This window comes from Hyperoodon ampullatus (genome assembly GCF_949752795.1).
Source record: "Hyperoodon ampullatus genome assembly, chromosome: 12".
NCBI lineage: Eukaryota > Metazoa > Chordata > Mammalia > Artiodactyla > Ziphiidae > Hyperoodon > Hyperoodon ampullatus.
Window position 1 is genome coordinate 11,849,573 of NC_136925.1, and position 24,828 is coordinate 11,874,400.

Sequence of the window (24,828 nt, forward strand, 5' to 3'; positions counted from 1 at the left end):
TTCTCCCAAGTCGTCCCAAGTCCCCTTTCCCGCCTTGAAGTCCATACATTTGTTCTCTACTTCTGTGTCTCTCTTTCTGCTTTGCAAATAGGTTCATCTGTACCATTTTTCTAGGTTCCACATACGTGCGTTAATATACGATATTTGTTTTTCTCTTTCTGACTTACTTCACGCTGTATGACCGTCTCTAGGTCCATCCACGTCTCTACAAATGACCCAATTTCGTTCCTTTTTATGGCTGAGTACTATTCCATTATATATATGTACCTCATCTTCTTTATCCATTCATCTGTTGCTGGGCGTTTAGGTTGCTTCCATGGCTGTTGTAAATAGTGCTGCAGTGAACCTTGGGGTGCATGTATCTTTAGGAATTGTGGTTTTCTCTGGCTATATGCCCAGTCGTGGGATTGCTGGGTCATAATATAGTTCTATTTTTAGTTGTTTAAGGAACCTCCATACTGTTCTCCATAGTGGCTGTACCAGTTTATGTTCCCACAGTGTAGGAGGGTTCCCTTTTCTTCACATCCTCTCCAGCATTTATTGTTTGTAGATTTTTTGATGATGGTCATTCTGACTGGTGTACAGTGGTATGTTGTTGTAGTTTTGATTTGCATTTCTCTAATAATTAGTGAAGTTGAGCACCTTTTCATGTGCCTCTTGGCCATTTGTATGTCTTCTTTGGGGAAATGTCTATTTAGGTCTTCCACCCATTTTTGGATTGGGTTGTCTGTTTTTTTGATATTGAGCTGCATGAGCTGTTTGTATATTTGGGAGGTTAATCCCTTGTCAGTTGCTTCGTTTGCAAATATTTTCTCCCATTCTGAGGGTTGCCTTTTTGTCTTGTTTATGGTTTCCTTTTAATTCTGATATCACATTTGAGATGACTGTTTCAACACCATGAATAAGTAGTATAGAACTCATCTGGTCGTCCTGAAACTTCTGTTACCTACTTTGTTTCACTTAGGTTCACTTTCAGCCCTTCTTTGTGGAGGTTCAGTCAAGTTCCCTTAAATCTCTGCTCTCTTCCTCTGATACCATTGTTTGGTAACTTTTGTTACCACTTTCCCACTTGCACTCTTGATTTTGAAAATCTCAGTTTTCTAGAAATTTCTTCTATGTATTGGCATTAGTAGAGTGTACTGTCTGGGAGTTTGCAGCATCAGCCAGTTTAACCTGGGGGTCATGGTGGATTGGTGTGTTTCATACTCTACAGAACCGATTAATCCGGGGGTGGTGGTGGATTGGCCCTTCCTTCCCTCCTTTCCTCTCTCTTCCTTCCCTAGTGTTGGATTAGAGAAGCTATTTATAATAACCACCTAAATGTTTTCAAAATTGTCTCTTTGAATAAATATGACTCGTGCTTTTATACAAATGTGTAAGTGCTGAGTTAGGAAAGGGCTGTCCTTTTTTTTTTTTTTCCCAGCAATGAATCAAGAGGTTGAATAAAATTTCAGTAGGACACTGAAAAAAAAATCTATAGAAGTTTCTGTTGATGGGGTAAGTTTTTCAGGGGTTTCATTGGATTTTAGCTTAGCTGCTTTGGCTCTTTTGTTTCCTGATCTAAAATCTACAGGACCTATGAAATTCCATTTCTTTGGTATAGATTTCAGAAATATTTTTATGGTATTTTAATGTAGAATTTATTATTTCTGATGAATAAATTAAATGTATATCATGAAATCTAGATTTGACCTGTTAAGTGAAAACTTTTGAAATGGTGGTATGTTAAGCAGAATACAAACTTATTGGCAGGATATAAATCACTTCTTCAAAAACAGTTTTGTGGGATGGGGCCTCTCTCCTGTGTAACACTACAGTGTATTTATGCTGTCGAACCTGTGACAAGATAAGCCAGCTTTTATCTTAGTGCAGTCCAGGTTTATGAACCATATCTTATCAGTGAATCTAGAGGCTAGTGGATTGATCCATTGTAACCAAGGTTACAGAGACTTCTACACTGGAATGTTAATTCAGCGGTCTTTCCAGTTGGTTTCATAGAGAGAATTAAGCCTACAGGAAGTGATCTGTGATTATTTTTCTTAATCCTTCCAAGGATAGTGTGTTTCTAGTATCATTTTAAATGCATGGGAGAAAATTAATCATTATAAGCAAGATGATTTAGGGACTTAGGGTTTGATCCTCTGTATAACTTGGGTTGTAGTGAGAAATAATAACTGCCTCGGGATAGGATAGTTGAGTCACTGATCCAGGGAAGAAATCTGCATGAGAAGCCCGATTATGAATAGAAGATTTCTTGATGACTATGGAATTGAAGCAAGAAGATTTAATTCATTAATATTAATGGTTGTTGTCATAAAGTTAGTTATATCTATTTTAGCTATGGCTGGTAGGCCTTTGACTTTGACTCAGATAATGCCCTACAGCTAGGAACCATAGCTTCTGAGATGGTTATTGTCCTCAAGCCCAGCCGTTGCCCAGAAATGCTGGATATTATCTAATTACATATTACATCTCTGATTCTGCATGCTGAGGACTAAGCAGACTCCAGAGAATCCGAAGCACTATTTTTATCCATTCCCTTCTGTGAGATTCTGTAGTTCATCTAGTATTGCCTAACATATCAACACATTTTCGTTGTCTGACCTTCCCAGGCACTGTGCAGGGCTTTCATGTTCAACACTTTCTTTGATCTTCATGAACATCATTTTGTGGAGGTATTTTCTACTTTTTTTTTTTTTTTTTTTTTTTTTTTTGCGGTACGCGGGCCTCTCACTGCTGTGGCCTCTCCCGTTGCGGAGCACAGGCTCTGGACGCGCAGGCTCAGCGGCCATAGCTCACGGGCCCAGCCGCTCTGCGGCATGTGGGATCTTCCCGGACCAGGGCACGAACCCGTGTCCCCTGCATCGGCAGGCGGACTTTCAACCACTGCGCCACCAGGGAAGCCCGGTATTTTCTACATTTTACAGGTGAAGAAATTTTTGCCTAGCGATGTTAAAGATCACCTTGTTAGTGAGTGATGTAGCCCAGAGTGGATATTATTTCCGAAGCTGGAGCTGCTTACCGTTAAGTGGCCTGCCTTTTAATAAATTGTTCTGGGGATGTTTGTTACCTCTGGGAATGCTTAGCCAGCCCTGAACCCCTGGGGCCGCTTCAGACATCATCTGGAGACCTTTTAAATAGTACAGAATGTAGATTACATCTGCAGAGATTCTGATTTACTTTGACATTCAGTTAATATCACCACTGTTCTTATCAGAGAAGTGTTTATGTATTGGAAGGATGTAAGACTCAAGGTGCTGGATTCAGGTTTTCCAAAAATTCCGGTTTTCTCTTGACACCTCAATTTTTATCATTAGTAACAAATACTGTTACTTATTTTCTTTAAAGTGATGGACTCACTTTATTCATTTTTGAGAGAATCTGCCTAATACTCCAGTCTGGATAGCTATAGTTTTTCTGTCCGTTGTTCTTTCAAGTAAAAATGATATTCTTTGAAAAAAAGTGCCTAGCGTAGCTCACAACTGAAATAGCACAGGTGGTTCTCACAAGTACACTGAATGTGTACTTCCCCAAACACAGAACACTAAAAAGATGTGCACTCAAGGGAAGACATCTCAGAATTTTTCTACTTAGAGGAACTTTGCTGAATAAAAGTGCCCCCCGCTGGTGAGCGCTTGTAGGGTGAAGAGTACAGTAACTACTAGTGGAAAGGGAAACAGCATCTTAACATTGTCATGCAAATAATTTCACATTGCGGATACCCTGCAAGGATCTTGCTGATCCTAAGGTTTCAAAACGACATTTTTAAGAAACTTCTGTTACGTTAATGGGACTTTGGGTGTTTTTTCTGGAAAGTTTGTGGAAGTGAGGCCTGCTGCTTCTACCCACTGGATACCCCCAGCTGTTGATCGGTTATTACCAGTCTTCATTAACTGAAGCTGCCTGCAAAGGTACAGTTTCCTGGAGCTCGTGGAAGGCTGAGAGGGTAGAGTTTGTTTCTGCCCCTTTGCCCTGTACTCATGGGGACCTTGCACACAGGAGGAGACTTCCTCATCTGAGGATGTTGTGCCCCCGCCAGAAACATTAAGGACTTGTTTTGTTTTTTCTCGTTCTGAAAGTTTTTGTTTATTTCTTCATCTGTGTCTTCAAATTTCTTTGATATTTTCTTTGAAAAAGCGTCTCTTGTCTGACGTTTTGGCTCTCGGTTCTGTTTTAATCTCATATTTGGACCTCTTATGAAATCTTTTATCTCTTCTGTATATGTTTAGCCTTTTATCTGAGCTCTATTTTTGATTTTGAATTTATTTTTATCTTTAAATTCTTTCATTTTATTTATTGTAGTCTATTGTAAATGTTTATTCTGTTTTCTCTGACTATTCTTGAAATTTTTAGTTTTAATTCTTTCACCATCTACTTTCCTTTACTTTCTTTTAAGTGAATTTTCCTTTTATTTAATCATTTTTCCTAACCCTTGTTTTGATTTTGTAGTGAGTGCAGGCGTTGTAGAGATGGGGAGAGCCCAAACAAAGAGCAGGGATTGTTTAAGGCTGTCGTGCTGGCTTGTCTGTAGTTGTCCTGTCACTTTCTTCAGAGACCCTTTCTCCTCTTGATGCTGATTTTTCGGGCTGTCATTTTTTGTCTACATATAAATCGAGTCATATACTATGTATTGTTTTCTGTTTGGCCTCTTTAGTGCTCAGCATTACATTTGAGACTTAACTGTATTGTTGTGGGTAACAGATTACTGTGTAATATTCCATTGTAACAGCATACCATAGTTTATCCATCCTCGTATTGATGATCAGTTGGGTTGTTCAGCTTTTGGCTATTTCAAGTACTGCTGCTGTGAGGCTCTTGTATATATGTGTGTGGTGTGTGTATGTGTCTACGTATACATATAGATAGACACATATACATATATATATATAAATATATACACTGCATTGTTTTCCACTGTACAGATACTCTTTTTCAAATAATCCCAGATAATTAGATATTTAGTACGTTCTTACTTTTTGCTGTTAAGCAATTCTATAGTGAAAATAGGAGACTTTGCCAAAGTGTGTGCATATTTAGATGAGTTACGTTATGGAACTGAGGAAGAATAAGATGGACCAAGAAGGTTTCAAACTCCTGTTTCTATGCCAGGCATTTTAGAGCACCTAAGAGAGTTTTTAGGAAGTTTCTCCTCACTCCCTGTTGGTTAATTGCCGAAAAATTGTACAGTCATTTTTTTTTTTTTTTTTTTTTTGCGGTACGCGGGCCTCTCACCGTTGTGGTCTCTCCCGTTGCGGAGCACAGGCTCCGGTCGCGCAGGCCCAGCGGCCATGGCTCACGGGCCCAGCCGCTCCGCGGCATGTGGGATCCTCCCAGACCGGGGCACGAACCCGCGTCCCCCGCACCGGCAGGCGGACTCTCAACCACTGCGCCACCAGGGAAGCCCCTGTACAGTCATTTTGAACTTAGTATCTAATTTGTGAAGAGTGCCATGGGACCTGGAGGTCAGCTTAACTTCTCTCTGACTTCCCCACCTGTGAGATGATACTGGAGTAGTGCCTCTTCATCGTAGCAGGAGTGTGAGAAGTGTTAGTGCTGAGTAGGTGTTAATGCCGGGCAGACTTCTCTCGAACTTCATATCCCTGTGTCCAGTGGTCCATTTGTCAATTTCTACCAAGAAGTTAACATCTCTAACTTAACATTTCTAGGACAGCTGATCCTCAATCTGTTATACTCTATAAATTTCCTGGTTTCAGTGAACAGCAACTGGAAGAATAGAGTTGCTCAGGCCAGAAACCTTGGAGTCGTCCTTGACTCAGTTTTTTCACACTGTGTATCACATATGGCAGTACATTCTCTTGTGTTTGACTTTCAGAATTTATCCATAATCTGGGAGTTCCCTGGTGGCCTAGTGGTTAGGATTTTGGGCTTTCACTGCTGTGGCCCTGGGTTCAATCCCTGGTTGGGGAACTGAGATCCTGCAAGCCATGCAGCATGGCAAAACAAAAACAAAATTCATCCAGAATCTGACCACTTCTCACTGCTGTCTTAGTCAGTTGGGGCTGCTGTAACAAAAGCATCGTAGACTAGGTGGTTTAAGCAGCAAACATTTATTTCTCTGAGTTCTGGGGGCTGAGAAGTCCAAGATCAAGGTGCTGACGATCTGGTGTCTGGTGAGGACCTGCCTCCTGGTTTGCAGATGGCCCTCTTCTTGTTGTGTCCTGACATGGCAGAGAAAGAGAGAGAGAGCAAGCTCTCGTGTCCCTTCGTACAAGCACTAATCCTGTTCATGAGGGCTCCACTCTTGTGACCTAATTACCTCCCACCTTGAAACCCCGGCTCATTGGAGATTAGACTTCAGTGTATGAATTTTGGGGAGACGCCGTTAGTCCATAACGCTGTGTAAATGCGAAGGGATAATGGGTACTTCCATGTTGTTAAGGTTGCATGATCTGGGGTGTGACCTCACACGTGGCCAAGTAAGAAGGTTGGCAGAGCCTCTCCCCAAAAAGCAATACAGGACTGACAGAAGAACAACTTCAGTGCTTTGGAAATCAACCAAATACAAGACTCTTTGTACTTGCAGACTGGTAAGGACAGTGGTTGTGTGTAATGTTTTAGACTGGGTCTGTTGCCTCCCCTCTAACCAGCTCTCCCCTCTTCAGCATGGTTATGTTCTGAACTGAATGAAGATAAAAATACAACATATCAAAATTTATGAAGTGCGGCTAAAGAAGTGCTCAGGGGATGACTTGCAGCTTTAAATTTCTCTTGAGAAAAGAAGTCTCAGTTGGGACTTCCCTGGTGGCACAGTGGATAAGACTTCACGCTCCCAATGCAGGGGGCCCGGGTTCGATCCCTGGTCAGGGAACTAGATCCTACATGCTGCGGAGCAGCTAAGAGTTTGCATGCTGCAACTAAGGATCCTGCCTGCCACAACTAAGACCTGGTGCAACCAAATAAAAAACAACAAAAAAAAGTCGTCTCAGTTGCCTAAACTGCTGCCTTATGAACTAGAAAAAGAAAAGCCAACTGAACTCTAAGCGAGCACAAGAAAGGAAATAAAGGTTAGAGGGAAATCAATGAAATAGAAATCACATATTATACACCGTGACAAAGTGGGATTCATCCCAAGAATGTGAGCAAGGTTGGTTTAATATCCCAAAATCAAGTCATTTAACATACCATATTAATGGAATTAAGGACAAAACCCACAATAGATACAAAATCTCAATAGATACAAAAAACATGAATTTTACAAAATCCAGTATCCATTGCTGATAGAAACTCTCAGCTGTCTGGTTACAGAAGAGAGCTTCCTCAACCTGGTAAAGGGTATCTATGGATAACCTACTCCTGACAGGTGGAAGACTGAATGCTTTTCCTCTAAGATTAGAGGCAAGGCAAGAATGTGTGCTCTCACTAGTGCTGCTCATGGGGATTCTAGCTAGTGTAATAAGTCCATATATAAATAGATAAATAAAGGCATCCAAACTGGAGAGGAAGAATTAAGACTCTTATTTTCTCAGCTGACATGAGATCCGATAGGTACAAAATCTCAAGGAATTATATAAAGTCAAATAGAACCAATAAACAAGTTTAGCAGGGCTACAGGATGTAAGATTCATATGAAAACTAGAAATCTACAATTCAAATGAAATGAAGAAAACGATTCCATTCACAAAGCATGAGAAGGAAAAAAGAAAACACCTGAGAACACATTTAACAAAAGAAGTGTAAGACTTACACACTGAAAGCTACAAAAAATTGTTGATAGAAATTAAAGATCTAAATAAATAGACATTTGTTATTAATGGATTTGAAAACATAATATTGTAAGGATGGCAGTTATAGCAATTTTCCCTCAAATTGACAGTGTTTTTTTTTTCTTTTTCTTTTTTTTTCTTAGAAATTGACAAATGGTTCTTGAAATTTACGTGGAAATGCAGAGGATCTAGAGCAGCCAAAAACCATTTTGAAAAAGAATAACGTTAGAGAATTATACTATTAGATTTCAAAACTTACCATAAAACACAATAAACAAGACAGGTGATATTGAAGAGGGATAGGTACATAGAGCCATAGGATTCAGAGACCAGAGAAAAACCTTTACATTCATGATCAATTGATTTTAAACAGCTGTGGCAATTCAATTTAATTCTTCTCAGTTTCAATAATTGTTGGGTAAATTGGATAACCACATGCCAGAATTACAACAACATTGAGCCTTACCTGACATATACAAAAATTAACTCAAAAGTCAGAGACCTAGACTATAAAAGTCTAAAACTTCTAGAAGAAATTCAAGGACATACGTTCATGATGGGTTAGACAGAGAGTTCTTAGATATGACACAAAAGCTTTATTCATAAGGGAAACCTTGATAAATTCTACTTTATCAAAATTAAAAACTTTGTCCTTCAAAAGACATAATTTAAAAAAATGAAGGTAAGCCACAGACAAGGAGAAGATATTTGCAAATCATGTATCTCATAAAGGGCTTGTATTCAGAATGTATAAACAGTTCTTACCAATCACTAAGTATACAGTTAAAAAATGAGCAAAATATTTGAGCATACATTCATCAATAATGATCTCTAGGGACTTCCCTGGTGGCATGGTGGTTAAGAATCTGCCTGCCAATATAGGGGACATGGGTTCTAGCCCTGGTCCGGGAAGATCCCACATGCCATGGAGCAACTAAGCCCGTGCGCTTCAACTACTGAGCCTGCGCTCTAGAGCCCTCCAGCCACAACTACTGAGCCCATGTGCCGCAACTACTGAAGCCTGCGAGCCTAGAGCCTGTGCTCCGCAGCAGGAGAAGCCACCACAATGAGAAGCATGCACACTGCAACTAGAGAAAGCCCACGCACAGCAACAAAGACCCAATGCAGCCAACAACAACAACAACAAAAACATTTATTTAAAAAAATTAATGATCTCTAAATTGCTTGTAAGCACATAAAAAGATGTACAACATTGTTCATCATTAGGGAAATGTAGATTAAATCCCCAGTGAGATGCTACTACACAGCCACCAGAATGTGTCAGCTTAGGCTGCTATTACAGAATACCGCAGACTGGGTGACTTAAAACAACAGACACGTATTTCTCATGGTTGTAGAGACTGGGAAGTGTAAGATCAAGGTGCCAGCAGATTCAGTTCCTCTCTTGGCTTGCGGAAGGCTGCCTTCTTGCTGTGTCCTCACGTGGCAGAGGGAGGGGGAGAGAGAGAGATCTGGCTTCTCTTCCCTTTGTCCTGAGGACCCGAATCATGTCATGGGGGTCCCACTCATGACTTCATCTAAAGCTAATTACCTACCAGAGGTCCCACCTCCAAATACCATCACACTGGAGGTTAGGGCTCTAACCTGTACATTTTGGGGTGAACAAACATTCAGTCCATAATGGCTGTAGTAAAAACCAGACACTATCCAAGTATTGACAGATCGGAGAAACTGGAAAGTTCAGACGCTGCTGTTGGGAATGTAAGGTGGTGCATTACGTTGGAAAGCGGTCTTCACCTTTGCTAAAAAGTTAAACTTACTGTATGATCCAGCTGAACATAATGTCCACATGAAGATGTGTGCAAATTCCACAGCAGCTTTTTTCGTAATAGCACAGAACTGGAAAGAATCCACACGTTTGACAACTGATGAATATTTAAGTGAAATGTGTTCTGTCCGTACAGTGGGATGCGTGTTCAGCAATCTGAGTCAGAGATCATCAAATTGTGGCTTGGCCCGTGGGCCCCTGAATCTAGAGACCTATTTGTTTACCTGTTGTCTGTGGTTGCTTTCATGCTCTAACATCAGAGTTGAGTGGTTGTGATAGAGATGTATAGGCTGTAAAGCTGAAAATATGATCTGACCCTTTACAGAAAAAAATCTCCCAACCCCTGTGCTTAGTGAAAGAAGCTGGAGACGAAAGACTGCATCTTGTATAATTGCATCTATATGAAATGTCCAGAAAAGGCAAATCTCTAGAGACAGAAAGCAGATCAGTGGTTGCCTCAAACTGGGGGTTGGAGTGGGATTAATTGCAAACTGGCACAGAGCAGCTTGTCTGAGGTAATGGAAATGTTCTAAAAATGAATCATGGTGATAGTTACCCAACTGTATACATTTACTAAAAGTCATTGAATTGTAGACCTACAATTCGTGCATCTTGTGATATGTAAATTGTATTACAAAGTTGTTGGGAAAAATATTTAATGGGCAAACGTAAGTCAAGAGCTTAGCACAGAGCTGGATATACGACAGGCTGTCAGCACAGGATAGCTGCTAGTGTTATGACTTAAAACTTGAGGGGACTTGCATTATTATGATTTCTTTTTATTTTCTAGAGTTGGAATCTTATCCTAATTTACAGATGGAAATAAAATGAGGCTGAAAAGTTATGAAGTGCTAAGGTTTATAAATTGGAATGTGATTCTTTGTATATCACACAACATGGCTTCCAAGAATAGTCAGGTAGTGATGCTAATTTGCATTATGTCTTTTTTATGTGCTGTTATTTCAGCTAATATTTCTATGTATAGCTTTGGAGTCAACAGTTATTGATAACAGTCTAGTTATTAATTGCCACGCAACTGTGAGTTACACTATAAATTGCTCAGCCTTTTCTCTGACCATGTAGTTTAACAATTTCTTGTTATAAAAATGGCATTGCAGCGTAAACCTTGAAATAAATACCATAGAGAGAGGAAACAACCAACGAAAATAGTCCTTAAGGTAAAGGACTGTTCTTCAGACGACATATCTAAAGTAAAACCTGTAAACGATTTTATTCTCCAAGTTCTATACTGTCAGATCATGCACCAGAATGTTTTAATCACTTTGGTCTACTGTCAGCAGTGGTACTAGTTATCTGTTGTCACGTAACAAATTACCCCCAAATTTAGCAGTTGAAAACAACAAACATTGTGTTACCGTTTCTGTGGGTCAGGAGTCCGGAAGCAGTGTCTCAAGGCTCCTCTAGGGGGGACCTGGCTCCCGAGCTGCACCTCATGGGCCTGGGCGGCCTCAGGTCTTGTCTGTGTGTCCTCAGCAGTGTCAGTTCCTGGCCATGTGCACCTTCCGTAGAGCAGTTCACAACAGGCCTGCGAGCACGCTGGAAACCAGTCCTTCAGTAACTTGTTTCCCCACTTTTGTCATACTGTCTTATCAGCAGTGATTTACTGGTCCAGCCCACACTGAAAGGCAGGGCGTGAATATTGGAAGTGCTGGCCTCATCAGGAGCATTTTAGAGGCTGCCCACCACAGTTGTCTTGCAAATGTTGACAATCTTGATATTTACTCAACACAAAGTACTTTTATACTTGCAAAGTATTTATTAAGCATGCAAAGTTTGAGGTTTGAAATCAGCATTTTGAAGTTCCCTGTGTGCCTTTCCCTGACGCCATCTCCTCCCCAACCCCCTTAGAAATAACCACTACTTAAATTGTCTGTGTTAATTCCTTGCTTGCCTTATAGTGTTACCACTGTGTCCTTATTTCACATTTTTTTGAACTTTATATGAAATTACTTGCTTGTTTTCATTAAACCACATGTTCGGGGGAATTCAAACATGTTATTGCATAAAGGGTAGTTTATTTTCATTGTGTATGTCTATATACTGCATGTTGGTCAGTCTGGACATTTGGAATTTTTGCTGTTAAAAATTGTGCCATGAACATGTTTGTACACGTTTCTTGTTGCATGTGTGCAAAATATATACATATAATGGAGTCGATGGGTCATAAGTTATGTTCATCTTCAACATTCTAAATAATGACAGATCATTTTTCTAAATGTACCAGTTTAAGTCTTGTTAGGAGGATATAGCCTTCTAGTTGCTCTATACCCTAAACTTTGAAATCACCATGTATTTTTCGTTTTTGCCAGTCTGGCGAGTGTGAAATGAGCATTCACTAATCTGCATTTCACTTATTTGGAAATGAAGTTGCATGTCTTTTAAGATTTATTGGCTTTTTCAGTTTTCTGCTTCAAGTGCCTTTTTGCAGTTGGGCTGTGTTTTTCTTACTGATATAAGAAATTTTTTAATGTACTCTGAGTAGTTCATACAGTGATTCTAAGTATTCTCTCTTTTTCCCACTAGAATTAAGCGATGTGAGAGTAGGGAACTCTGAGTTTTGATTTAACCATGTCTGTGACCCCCTAGAATGACGCCTGGAAAGTACTCAGTAGACGTTTGTTGAATTGAATACCTTTGTCAGGGGAGATAATCACATGAAGTTTTTTGGTTTTAGTTCCTCCAGGTGATGTGTTACATGGATAAATCGCTCTTAAACCAACTTTGCATTCCTAGGATAAACCCAGATTGGTCATAACGGTGGCTTTTTGGGTTTGTTTTTAAGTCTTCTGCTGGATTTGACTGCTGCTGTCTTGTTTAGGATTCTTTTAAAAATTGATTGAGAGGTGAAACTGGTCTGTAATTTTCCTTTATCTTATTCTCATCAGGTTTGAATATCAAGACTCTGCTAGCTTCCCAAAATGAATTGAGAAGTGCTCTTTCTGTGTGTTAGAGAATGCTGTGAACCACTGAGCGCTTCCGTATGGTTCTTTTCTCCCATAATCTGTTTACATGTGACTGGTGACTAAGGGGTAGAAGTGAGCATGGCACTTTGTACTAATATTCCTAAGGAACCATTCACAAAAGTTTTGCTTTTCACCTTGCAGCTGAGCTCTTCTGTTTTAGAATTCTTACCAGCCATATGGGAGTACATCCAGCAGGGATGAAACAATGATTTCATTGAATTAGGAGGTGTGATTTCTGTCTGACCATTTTGGTCTCCTTATTCCACTGAGTGAACAGGCCGTAACAGTTACTGTATCAGCTGGAGAGGCTGGTGCTGATTATTAGGGGAAGGAGGGAAGGAGAAGTATATCTGGAACCCAGGGGACTCTGTGGCACCTCGTGATGCTGCCGTGTTCAGTGGCAGAAACAAACTGAAATCTATTCCACTCACCCCTCACAGCACCACCAGGGACTCAGGATGGCTCAGGAGTGAATGTTTGGGGTCCCCCTTCTCTCTTACAAAATTCTCTCTCAGGAATTACACCTGGCTGCTGTGAACAGATTGGAAATGCATGGCTTAAATAGTACAGTGGTTTTTCAGTCTTACTTAAAATAAGTCTGGAGAGAGATTATCCACGGCTGGTAAGGCAGAGTCAGGAGGGGCCTGAGCTCCTTTCCTCTGCTCTCCACCCTTAGTACCTGATTTCTACCTTAAGGTCACCACAGAGTCCAAGAGAGCAGCTGGAGTTTAAGCTGTGATGTGTCCATTTCAGGCAGAAAGTCAAAGGAAGGGAGAAAGACAAAAAGGGAGTGGGAGCTGAAAGGAAAATGAGTATTCTGTATGCAGCTAGCGGCCTTGACCCCAGATTGTTTCAGCTGGGACAATGGGATAATTTTAGAAGGCTTTTACAGTGCCCAGAACATCTTTATACTTTGACCCTCTAAAACAAAATGCTTTGTAATGATTAACTATACTATTACAATATTGACTAAGTTATTCTTTGTTTTAGTGTGTTCACGGGTAGTTGGGAGGGATAAAGAATGTCTAAAAATTCAGAAGTCTAACTTATCCAGGATAATTCTTATGTGAGTTATAATTAATGATGCAGTTTTGAAAAGGTAGATTGTTTGCTTTGCATATATTTCAAAAATCATAAGAATTATCATGTATTCTTTGTTACAGTTTTTGTCTGGCCTTTTGAGAGTTGACGGCTTTCTGTGCACTTGTTTTTGTTAGTTTTGTTTTAAAAAAACTCGTTTTATGAGTTTAATTTTTGCCACTTTCTCTGGGCATGAGGTTTTTTAAACTTATTTATTTTTCTTTGTTTTTTTGTGTGTGTTTCTTTGTTTTTTCTTTTTTTTTTTCCTTTCTTTTGGACGTGAGGTTTAAAATATTTTTCTTAGTCTGTTTTCTTTGATGTTAGTGGGACTATTAAACCAAGTAGTCTGTTTATCTTTTACGTGCCGGTAGCAGTCTTTTTTTTTTTTTTTGCGGTACGCGGGACTCTCACTGTTGTGGCCTCTCCCGTTGAGGAGCACAGGCTCCGCTCCGGACGTGCAGGCTCAGCGGCCATGGCTCACGGGCCCAGCCGTTCCGCGGCATGTGGGATCTTCCCGGAGCGGGGCACAAACCCGTGTCCCCTGCATCGGCAGGCGGACTCTCAACCACTGCACCACCAGGGAAGCCCTGGTAGCAGTCTTTTAACAAAAACATTTACAAGTAAATATAAAGACGTCAGGATATAAGTGTCATCCCTGTTGGAGTTAAGAATAATTTTACTTTGAAAATAGCTATCAGTTTGAAGTACAATTTTATTATTTTTATTTATTTATTTTTGCATGGAACAGTGTTTTTCTTTTTTTAACATCTTTATTGGAGTATCATTGCTTTACATTGTTGTGTTAGTTTCTGCTGTATAACAAAGTGAATCAGCTACAAATATGCATATATCTCCATATCCCCTCCCTCTTGCGTCTCCCTCCCACCATCCCTATCCCACCCCTCTAGGTGGTCACAAAGCACCAAGCTGATCTCCCTGTGCCATGTGGCTACTTCCCACTAGCTATCTATTTTACATTTGGTAGTGTATATATGTCCATGCCACTCTCTCACTTTGTCACAGCTTACCCTTCCCCTTCCCCGTGTCCTCAAGTCCATTCTCTACGTCTGCGTCTTTATTCCTGTCCTGCCCCTAGGTTCTTCAGAGCCATTTTCCTTTTTTTAGATTCCATATGTATGTGTTAGCATATGGTATTTGTTTTTCTCTTTCTGACCTACTTCACTCTGTATGACGGACTCTAGGTCCATCCACGTCACTACAGATAACTCAATTTCATTTCTTTTTATGGCTGAGTAATATTCCATTGTATATATGTGCCACAACTTCTTTATCCATTCATCTGTCGATGGACATTTAGGTTGCTTCCATGTCCTGGCTATTGTAAATAGTGCTGCAGTGAACATTGTGGTACATGTCTCTTTGTGAATTATGGTTTTCTCAGGGTATATGCCCAGTAATGGGATTCCTGAGTCATATGGTCGTTCTGTTTTCAGTTTTTTAAGGAACCTCCATACTGTTCTCCATAGTGGCTGTATCAATTTACATTCCCACGAACAGTGCAAGAGGGTTCTCTTTTCTCCACACCCTCTCCAGTATTTATTGTTTGTGATTTTTTTGGTGATGGCCATTCTGACCAGTGTGAGGTGATATCTCGTAGTTTTGATTTGCATTTCTCTAATAGTTAGTGATGTTGAGCATCTTTTCATGTGCGTCTTGGCCATCTGTATGTCTTTGGTGAAATGTCTATTTAGGTCTTCCGCCCATTGTTTAATTGGGTTGTTTGTGTTTTTGATATTGAGCTCTGTGAGCTCTTTGTATATTTTGGAGATTAATCCTTTGTCTGTTGTTTTGTTTGCAAATATTCTCTCCCATTCTGAGGGTTGTCTTTTGGTCTTGTTTATGGTTTCCTTTGCTGTGCAAAAGCTTTTAAGTTTCATTAGGTCCCATTTGTTTATTTTTGCTTTTATTTCCATTTCTCTAGGAGCTGGGTTAGAAAGGATCTTGCTGTGATTTATGTTATAGAGTGTGCTGCCTATGTTTTCCTCTGAGAGCTTTATAGTGTCTGGCCTTACATTTAGGTCTTTAATCCACTTGGAGTTTATTTTTGTGTATGGTGTTAGGGAGTGTTCTAATTTTATTCTTTTACATGTGGCTGTCCAGTTTTCCCATCACCACTTATTGAAGAGGCTGTCTTTTCTCCATTGTATGTTCTTGCCTCCTTTATCAAAGGTAAAGTGACCATATGTGCATGGGTTTATCTCTGGGCTTTCTATCCTGTTCCATTGATCTATATTTCTGTTTTTGTGCCCGTACCATACTCTTGTCAAGATTGCTTTGGCTATTCAGGGTCTTTTTTGTTTCCATACAAATTGTGAAATTTTTTGTTCTAGTTCTGTGAAAAATGCCAGTGGTAGTTTGATAGGGATTGCATGGAATCTGTAGATGGTTTTGGGCAGTATAGTCATTTTCACAATGTTGATTCTTCCAATTCAAGAATATGGTATATCTCTCCATCATGTTGGTATTATGTTTAATTTCTTTCATCAGTGTCTTATAGTTTTTTGCATACAGGTCTTTTGTCTCCTTAGGTAGGTTTATTCCTAGGTATTTTATTCTTTTTGTTGCAGTGGTAACTGGGAGTGTTTCCTTAATTTCTCTTTCAGATTTTTCATCATTAGTGTGTAGGAATGCAAGAGATTTCTGTGCATTAATTTTGTATCCTGCTACTTTACCTAGTCCTAGTAGTTTTCTGGTAGCATCTTTAGGATTCTCTCCGTATACTATCATGTCATCTGCAAACAGTGACAGCTTTACTTCTTCTTTTCCCATGTGGATTCCTTTTATTTCTTTTTCTTCTCTGATTGCTGTGGCTAAAACTTCCAAAACTATGTTCAGTGATAATGGTGAGAGTGGGCAACCTTGTCTTGTTCCTGATTTTAGTGGAAATGGTTTCAGTGTTTCACCTTTGAGAACGATGTTGGCTGTGGATTTATCGTATGTGGCCTTCATTATGTTGAGGTAAGTTCCCTCTCTCCCTACTTTCTGGAGAGTTTTTATCATCAATGGGTGTTGAATTTTGTCAAAAGCTTTTTCTGCATCTATTGAAATTATATGGTTTTTATCCTTCATTTTGTTAATATGGTGTATCACATTGATTGATTTGAGTATATGGAAGAATCCTTGCACTCCTGGGATAAACCCCACTTGATCATGGTGTATGATCCTTTTAATGTGCTGTTGGATTCTGTTTGCTAGTATTTTGTTGAGGATTTTTGGCATCTATGTTCATCAGTGATATTGGACTGGAGTTTTCTTGTTTTGTGACATCTTTGTCTAGTTTTGGTATCAGTGTGATGGTGGCCTCGTAGAATGAGTTTGGGAGTGTTCCTCCCTCTGCTATATTTTGGAAGAGTTTGAGAAGGATAGGTGTTAGCTCTCCTCTAAATGTTTGATAGAATTCGCCTGTGAAGCCATCTGGTCCTGGGCTTTTGTTTGCTGGAAGATTTTTAATCACAGTTTCAATTTCGGTGCTTGTGATTGGTCTGTTTATATTTTCTGTTTCTTCCTGGTTCAGTCTCGGAAGGTTGTGCTTTTCTAAGAATTTGTCCATTTCTTCCAGGTTGTCCATTTTATTGGCATAGAGTTGCTTGTAGTAATCTCTCTTGATCCTTTGTACTTCTGCAGTGTCAGTTGTTACTTTTCCTTTTGCATTTCTAATTCTGTTGATTTGAGTCTTCTCCCCGTTTTTCTTGATGAGTCTGGCTAATGGTTTATCAATTTTGTTTATCTTCTCAGAGAACCAGCTTTTAGTTTTATTGATCTTTGCTATTGTTTCCTTATTTCTTTTTCATTTATTTCTGATCTGATCTTTATGATTTCTTTCCTTCTGCTAACTTTGGGTTTTTTTTGTTCTTCTTTCTCTAATTGCTTTAGGTGCAAGCTTAGGTTGTTTATTTGAGATGTTTCTGGTTACTTAAGGTAGGATTGTGTTGCTATAAACTTCCCTCTTAGAACTGCTTTTGCTACATCCCGTAGGTTTTGGGTTGTCGTGTTTTCATTGTCATTTGTTTCTAGGTATTTTTTAATTTCCTCTTTGATTTCTTCAGCAATCTCTGGGTTATTTAGTAGAGTATTGTTTAGCCTCCATGTGTTTGTATTTTTTACAGATTTCCTATAATTGATATCTAGTCTCAAAGCATTGTGGTCAGAAAAGATACTTGATATGATTTCAATTTTGTTAAATTTTCCAAGGCTTGATATGATCTATCCTGGAGAAATGTTCCATGAGCACTTGAGCAGAAAGTGTATTTTGTTGTTTTTGGATGGAATGTCCTATAAATATCAACTAGGTCCATCTTGTTTAATGTGTCATTTAAAGCTTGTGTTTCCTTATTTATTTTCATTTTGGCTGATCTGTCCATTGGTGAAAGCGGGGTGTTAAAGTCCCCTACTATTATTGTGTTACTGTCAGTTTCCCCTTTTATGGCTGTTAGCGTTTGCCTTATGTATTGAGGTGCTCCTATGTTGGGTTCATAAGTATTTACAGTTGTTATATCTTCTTCTTGGATTGATCCCTTGATCATTATGTAGTGTCCTTTTTTGTCTCTTGTAATAGGCTTTGTTTTAAAGTCTATTTTGTCTGATATGAGAATTGCTACTCCAGCTTTCTTTTGATTTCCATTTGCATGGAATATCTTTTTCCATTCCCTCACTTTCAGTCTCTGTGTGTCCCTAGGTCTGAAGTGGGTCTGTTGTAGAAAGCATATATATCAGTCTTGTTTTTGTATCCTTTCAGCCAGTCTGTGTCTTTTGGTTGGATCATTTTATCCACTTACATTTAAGGTAATTATTGATATGTATGTTCCCATTACCATTTTCTTAATTGTTTTGGGTTTTTTTTTTTGTAAGTCTTTCCCTTCTCTTGTGTTTCTTGCCTAGAGAAGTTCCTTTAGCATTTGTTGTAAAGCTGGTTTGGTGGTGCTGAATTCTCTTAGCTTTTGCTTGTCTGTAAAGGTTTTAATTTCTCTGTCAAATCTGAATGAGATCCTTGCTGGGTCGAGTGGTCTTGGCTGTAGGTTTTTCCCTTTCATCACTTTAAATATGTCCTGCTAGTCCCTTCTGGCCTTCAGAGTTTCTGCTGAAAGATCAGCTGTTAAACTTTTGGGTTATGTTATTTGGTTTTTTTTCCCTTGCTGCTTTTAATATTTTTTCTTTGTATTTTATGCTTGACAGTTTGATTAATATGTGTCTTGGCGTGTTTCTCCTTGGATTTAGCCTGTGTGGGACTCTCTGCGCTTCCTGGACTTGATTGACTGTTTCCTTTCCCATAATAGGGAAGTCTTCCAATATAATCTCTTCAAATATTTTCTCAGTCCCCCCTTTTTTTTCTCTTGTTCTCCTGGGACCCCTGTAATTCAAATGTTGGTGCATTTAATGTTGTCCCAGAGGTCTCTGAGACTCTATTTAATTCTTTTCTTTCTTTTTTTTTATTCTCCTCTGCAGTAGTTATTTCCACTATTTTTTTCTTCCAGGTCACTTATCCATTGTTTTGCCTCAGTTATTCTGCTATTGATTCCTTCTAGAGAATTTCTAAATTTCATTTATTGTGCTGTTCATCATTGTTTGTTTGCTCTTTAGGTTTTCTAGGTCCTTGTTCAACGTTTCTTGTATTTTCTCCATTCTCTTTCCAAGATTTTGAATCATCTTTATTATCATCACTCTGAATTATTTTTCAGGTAGGCTACCTATTTCCCCTTCATTGTTTGGTCTGGTGGGTTTCTGCCTTGCTCCTTCATCTGCTGTGTGTTTCTCTGTCTTCTCATTTTGCTTAATTTACTGTGTTTGGGGTCTCCTTTTCGCAGGCTGCAGGTTCGTTGTTCCTGTTGTTTTTGGTGTCTGCCCCCAGTGGCTAAGGTTGTTTCAGTGGGTTGCGTAGGCTTCCTGGTGGAGGGGACTGGTGCCTGTGTTCTGGTGGATGAGGCTGGATCTTGTCTTTCTGGTGGGCAGGACTGCGTCCGGTGGTGTGTTTTGGGGTGTCTGTGGACTTAGTATGATTTTAGGCAGCCTGTCTGCTAATGGGTGGGGTTGTGTTCCTGTCTTGCTAGTTGTTTGGCATAGGGTGTCCAGCACTGGAGCTTGCTGGTCGTTGAGTGGAGCTGGGTCTTAGCGTTGAGATGGAGATCTCCGGGAGATTTTCACCGTTTGATCTTACGTGGAGCTGGGAGGTCTCCCGTGGTCCAATGTCGTGGACTCGGCTCTCCCACCTCGGAGGCTCAGACCTGACACCCAGCCAGAGCACCAAGACCCTGGCAGCCCCACGGTAGTTCTGTGATCTTGGACCAGGCAGTGTACCTCTCTCTGCCTCAGATTTCCTTTCATGTAGCACCTCCTCACCCCAGAGGCCCAGTCAGGTGCGAGGGGAGGGCTGTCACTCCCAGGCTCTGCAGGGAGGAAGCCCGTGAGGCTGAAGTAGAGCTTTAAACAAAGCAATTTCTCTGTTTGGTGATAGTGGTAGCAGCATTTTTTTTTCCCATTTACAGATATATTGATATAAGTCCAACTTGGCATTAGAACTGATCCAAAACAAATAAAAATGTTAATTTAATTCCTTCTTTACAGTTTAACATTTACAGGCTAAAGGAAGAAATCTTTTTGAAGGACACTGAGAAAAAACAGATAACCAGAAGGTAGCTTAGAATGTGGTTTCAGGGAAACAAAGGCTTAGAGCAGTGCCAGACTGAGGGTATGTCAAGAGTCTCTTTAGAATTGTGTCTTCCCCACTTCCTTCCTCCAGGTGTTCACTCCTAGAAATTGTCTTTTCTGGGTATTCCTACCAGCAACATAGGAGATGTTTGCTTGCTCCACATCCTCACGTCTCTTTATAGTCAGTAGCTGTCCCAACCACTTGTTTGGTTTGGGTCATAATAAACCGGTTTTGCTAGTTCTCAGACTTCCTTAAGTTCAACAGTAGAAGATGTATTCTTGTGTCGGTGGTGCTGCTTTTATTCAGTTTCAGGTCTGTGAGGTTCATCCTCATCACATGTGTTCATGGTTTATTCTTCCTTATTGCTGTATAGTAGTCATCTGTGTGACTGTATCACTCAGTGTATCCGTTCACCTGTTGGTGGACAGTTGGATCAATTCCAGTTTTTTGTTGTTGTTGTCGTTGTTTTTTGCGGTACGCGGGCCTCTCACTGTTGTGGCCTCTCCCGTTGCGGAGCACAGGCTCCGGACGCGCAGGCTCAGTGGCCGTGGCTCACGGGTCCAGCCGCTCCGTGGCATGTGGGATCTTTCCGGACCGCGGCATGAACTCGTGTCCCCTGCATCGGCAGGCAGACTCTCAACCACCACACCACCAGGGAAGCCCCCGATTCCAGTTTTTGATTACTGTTAGTAATGTTGCTGTTAACTTTCTTGTTGTGAATCAGACCTGATATTGTTTAATTCTCACATAACTTTAGGAGGACCTGCTTGTGTGGCTGACACTTGACCAATACCTGGGGATCTGGCGCTTGGATGTTCCCTAATGTTACTAATTGCTAAATGGTCCTGTACAGCTGAATACAGCATGGAACCACACAGTCCAACTTGTTTAGCTTGTTTGTGTGCGTGATTTATGGTGAATACTTGCTTTCCTTCTCAGGGTCTGTATTTGGTCATCATAGCTGGTCAGTCAGGCAAATGTGCCTATATTCTAAGTCCCCAATAAGAGCCCTGGACTCTGCAACTCAGGCAGGCTTCTCTGGTCAGAAGGACTTTGCATGTATCACTGCACTTCATTGCTGGGGGAATAGAATTGTTCAGTCATATGGTAGGTATATGTTTAACTTAGTAAGAAACTACTGAACAGTTTTCTACAGTGTTGTGCTGTTTTACACTCCCTCTAGCAAAGTTTGGGAATGTCTGTTGTTCTGCATTCTTGTCAACACTTGGTATTGTCAGTTTAATTTTAGCCATCCTAGTGGGTCTGTAATATCTCAGTACAGGTTTAGTTTGCTTCTTCCTGATGACTAATGATGATGAGCACCTGTTAAAAGTGCTTATTGGCCATTTTGTATATCTTCTGTGATGAAGTATCTGTCTTTTGTCTATTTTTAAAAGTGGGTTATTTGTATTTTATTTATAGGAGTTAATTTTATACCTTCTTATGCTAAATGAGTATAATGGTAACTTAGGCATTTACAAGGTCATTGATCACACAAGTTCAGGAATGCCAGGAATGCTTATGAAATAGTCATTAGGCTCTTTGGCTGTGTGAAGGCCTAGGCCACCAAGTAGTAGACACAAATGATATACTGAGGCTGAAGCCAAACCTTACTGCGTCCGTCAGTTTATCAAAGTTTTTGGCATGTGGTTGTCAGCCCACTATACTCTGTTGTCCTAATTTAGGGTTTTTCCTCTTCTGTACAGATTATTTGATTATTTCAGTCATAATATTGGTATGGTGTTTAGAGTGATTTATAGTACTTTCCCTTTATGTTTAATTTTTTGAAGCTTTTAGAATACTTATTTTGGTTACTTTTTTCAGTACTTGTTTATTTCCACTGGCTCTTAGATCTGTAATAGAAATGTTAATACTGACTACTCTCTGGTTTGTAGTAGAAACACCAGTATTCATTACCCTTAAAGATTTACTGTCATTATTAGTTTCTCATAATATTAAAAGATTGCGTAAATTTCACTGAATATCTGTAGTGCCAAAATTCAGTAGGCTGACAGTCATTTTGTGATTGGTCAGTATAAATTAACTCTGATTTTTCTGTCAGTTATCTAGGGCCCTGTTCTGAGTTCTTTTTTTTAACTGTTGCAGTTAGTGGGGGCTGTTTCGTAAGTGGCCTCCAGATAAATGAGATGGTGCTAGCAGGTATTTAGATCATGTTTAAAAACTCTGTAACTCATACAGTCGTTCCTTCCAAGAGAATAAGTAATTTGGGGTTTATTACACATTACTAACAAATACTTTTTTTTAAATAAAGGAGTATAATGATTATCCTCCTGTGGTGGTTTTATATAATTATGTTGTCACTATTTTCCATGAACTTATGTATATGCAAATAAATGTAAATACACAGAAGGTTTTTTGTTTTGTTTTGTTTTGTTTTTTTATGCGGTACGCGGGCCTCTCACTCTTGTGGCCTCTCCTGTTGCGGAGCACAGGCTCCGGACGCGCAGGCTCAGTGGCCATGGCTCACGGGCCTAGCCGCTCCGCGGCATGTGGGATCTTCCCGGACCGGAGCACAGACCTGTGTCCCCTGCACTGGCAGGCGGACTCTCAACCACTGCGCCACCAGGGAAGCCCCACAGAAGGTTTTAAGGCCAGGTTTCTTAGGTAGGTTTGTTAATTCTCAAAAAGTTGTTTATGTTATTTTTATTTTAAATGCTGTATCTTTTGCTGTTCAAATTTTAAGTTCTGTGTTGAATTAAAAGAAATACTTTGATTGACTGACTACTGGTTGCAAGTATCTGAAATCTAATGTTATTTTAAAGCAGATTAATAGAAATTCATATTAGTTAACTTTGAATCTGGTTTTACTGTTCTTACTTTTTCTCTATCTTGATTTGTTATGAGATCAGTTTCATAACACTGCATATTTTAAACTTAGATGAGGGAAATTATTTATATCAAAAATGCAGTATCAATTATAGTTGTTTCTTTAACTTGAGTGACTGGCAAATGTGTCACCTGTACTCAGTATTAAGGTGGAAGGAAGACAAAAGTTAAAGTTTATTTAAATGAGATGGCTCACAGAAAGTTCTTAGCACTGGTGAGTACATAGTGAGACCTGAGATGTTAGCTGCCACAATTTATCAGCACAATTACTATCATGATTATTGCTAAAAATTGCCCCATAGTTAACTTGAATTATGATTTGTTATGTAATAGTGGTGTTGATTTCTTGGAATGGGGGTCAGAAAAGGCTGATTTTGGATATTACATATATGTATAGAGTTACGGTTCTAGGGATCAGATGGGGTGTGTGTGTGTGTGTGTGTGTGCATATATGTATGAAACAGTTATTAAGTTCATGTGTTTTATTTTAACTCAGCTTATTTCTTTCCACAGCCTTATATTCTGTTATATTATTCTGTGTGTTCTTCTGGATCCCTTTTGTCTACTTCTACTATGAAGAAAAGGATGATGATGATACTGGTAAATTCACTGTGAGTAGCTTTAATTTAGATGTCTCAGTTTATGGGGGAAAAGATTATTTCCTTCTTTTTCAGAGAGTGATGTGACTTTGAATTTATTCTAGAGCAGTGTTGTCTAATAGAAATATAATGTAATCCACATGTGAAATTTTAAATTTTCTAGTAGCCACATAAAAATAAGTAAAGAGCAGTTGAAATTATTTCTCATGACACATTGTATTTAATGTAATATGTTGCAAGCATTATTATTTCAAATAGTCAAAAACATGTTAGTAATGAGACATTACATTTTGTCACACTTTGTCTTTGAAATTTAGAGTGCATTTTACACTTACAGCACATGCCAGTTCCAGCCAGCCATATTCCAGGTGCTCAGGAACCACATGGGACTTGTGACTGCTGTTTTAGAGCGCTTCTAGAGCAGGGGTCAGCAGGCTTGTTTCTGTAAAAGGTCGGGTTGTAAATATCTTAGGCTTTGTAGGCCTTACAGACTCTATCTCAGGCACTCAGCTCTGTGGTCATAGTGTGAAAGTAGCCAGAGACGGGACTCAGCGAGTGTGATGTGAAGTAGGACGGGGTTGCGTGTGGCCCACACGATGTAGATTGCTGACCCCTGTTCTGGGGCATAAAGGAGGGACATTTGCAGACTGGTCTTACTGGTCCATGATAACACTGCTACAGAAACCTGATTAGTAGAGCACAGGTGCACGCCCAAAACTGCAGATCAAGGTCACTTAAGTCTTGGTAGAAAAATCTTCACTAAAACATTAGCAGATAGAATTCAGGAGCATCTTGAAAGTACATTAATGCAGTATAACTGAGTTGGGCCTATCTCTAGATTGCATTGGTGGTTTAGAATCAGCACATCTGTTAATAAATAGTAATTTAATAGGTCCTCGAAGAAATTGTATGTTGAAGGGTATTTGCGAAAATCGAACACTTTATTTGTGATTTCAGGGGGAAAAAGCAGCAGAAAAGGAATAAATTTCTTTTGTCTTTTTATTGAGTTATAGGAGTTTGTTTTATACCTTGTTTTTGTTTTATATTTAAATACACAGATATATTCACTCAAAAGCCAGCATTATGCATAGGTGTGTTTATTAAAACCTTAAAACATTTGCATTAAGATCATGAGCAAAGT

The 24,828-nt window shown here is 39.6% G+C and overlaps 1 protein-coding gene across 1 annotated transcript in view; it reads left to right on the forward strand.

The window, feature by feature from the left end:
- The window catches only part of LMBRD1 (LMBR1 domain containing 1), a 103,400-nt gene that overhangs the window by 7,802 nt on the left and 70,770 nt on the right, over positions 1–24,828 (forward strand). The window contains exon 3 of the mRNA XM_079716773.1: positions 23,602–23,699. Coding sequence (XP_079572899.1) covers positions 23,602–23,699 — 98 coding nt within the window. The remainder of the gene's footprint in view (positions 1–23,601; positions 23,700–24,828) is intronic.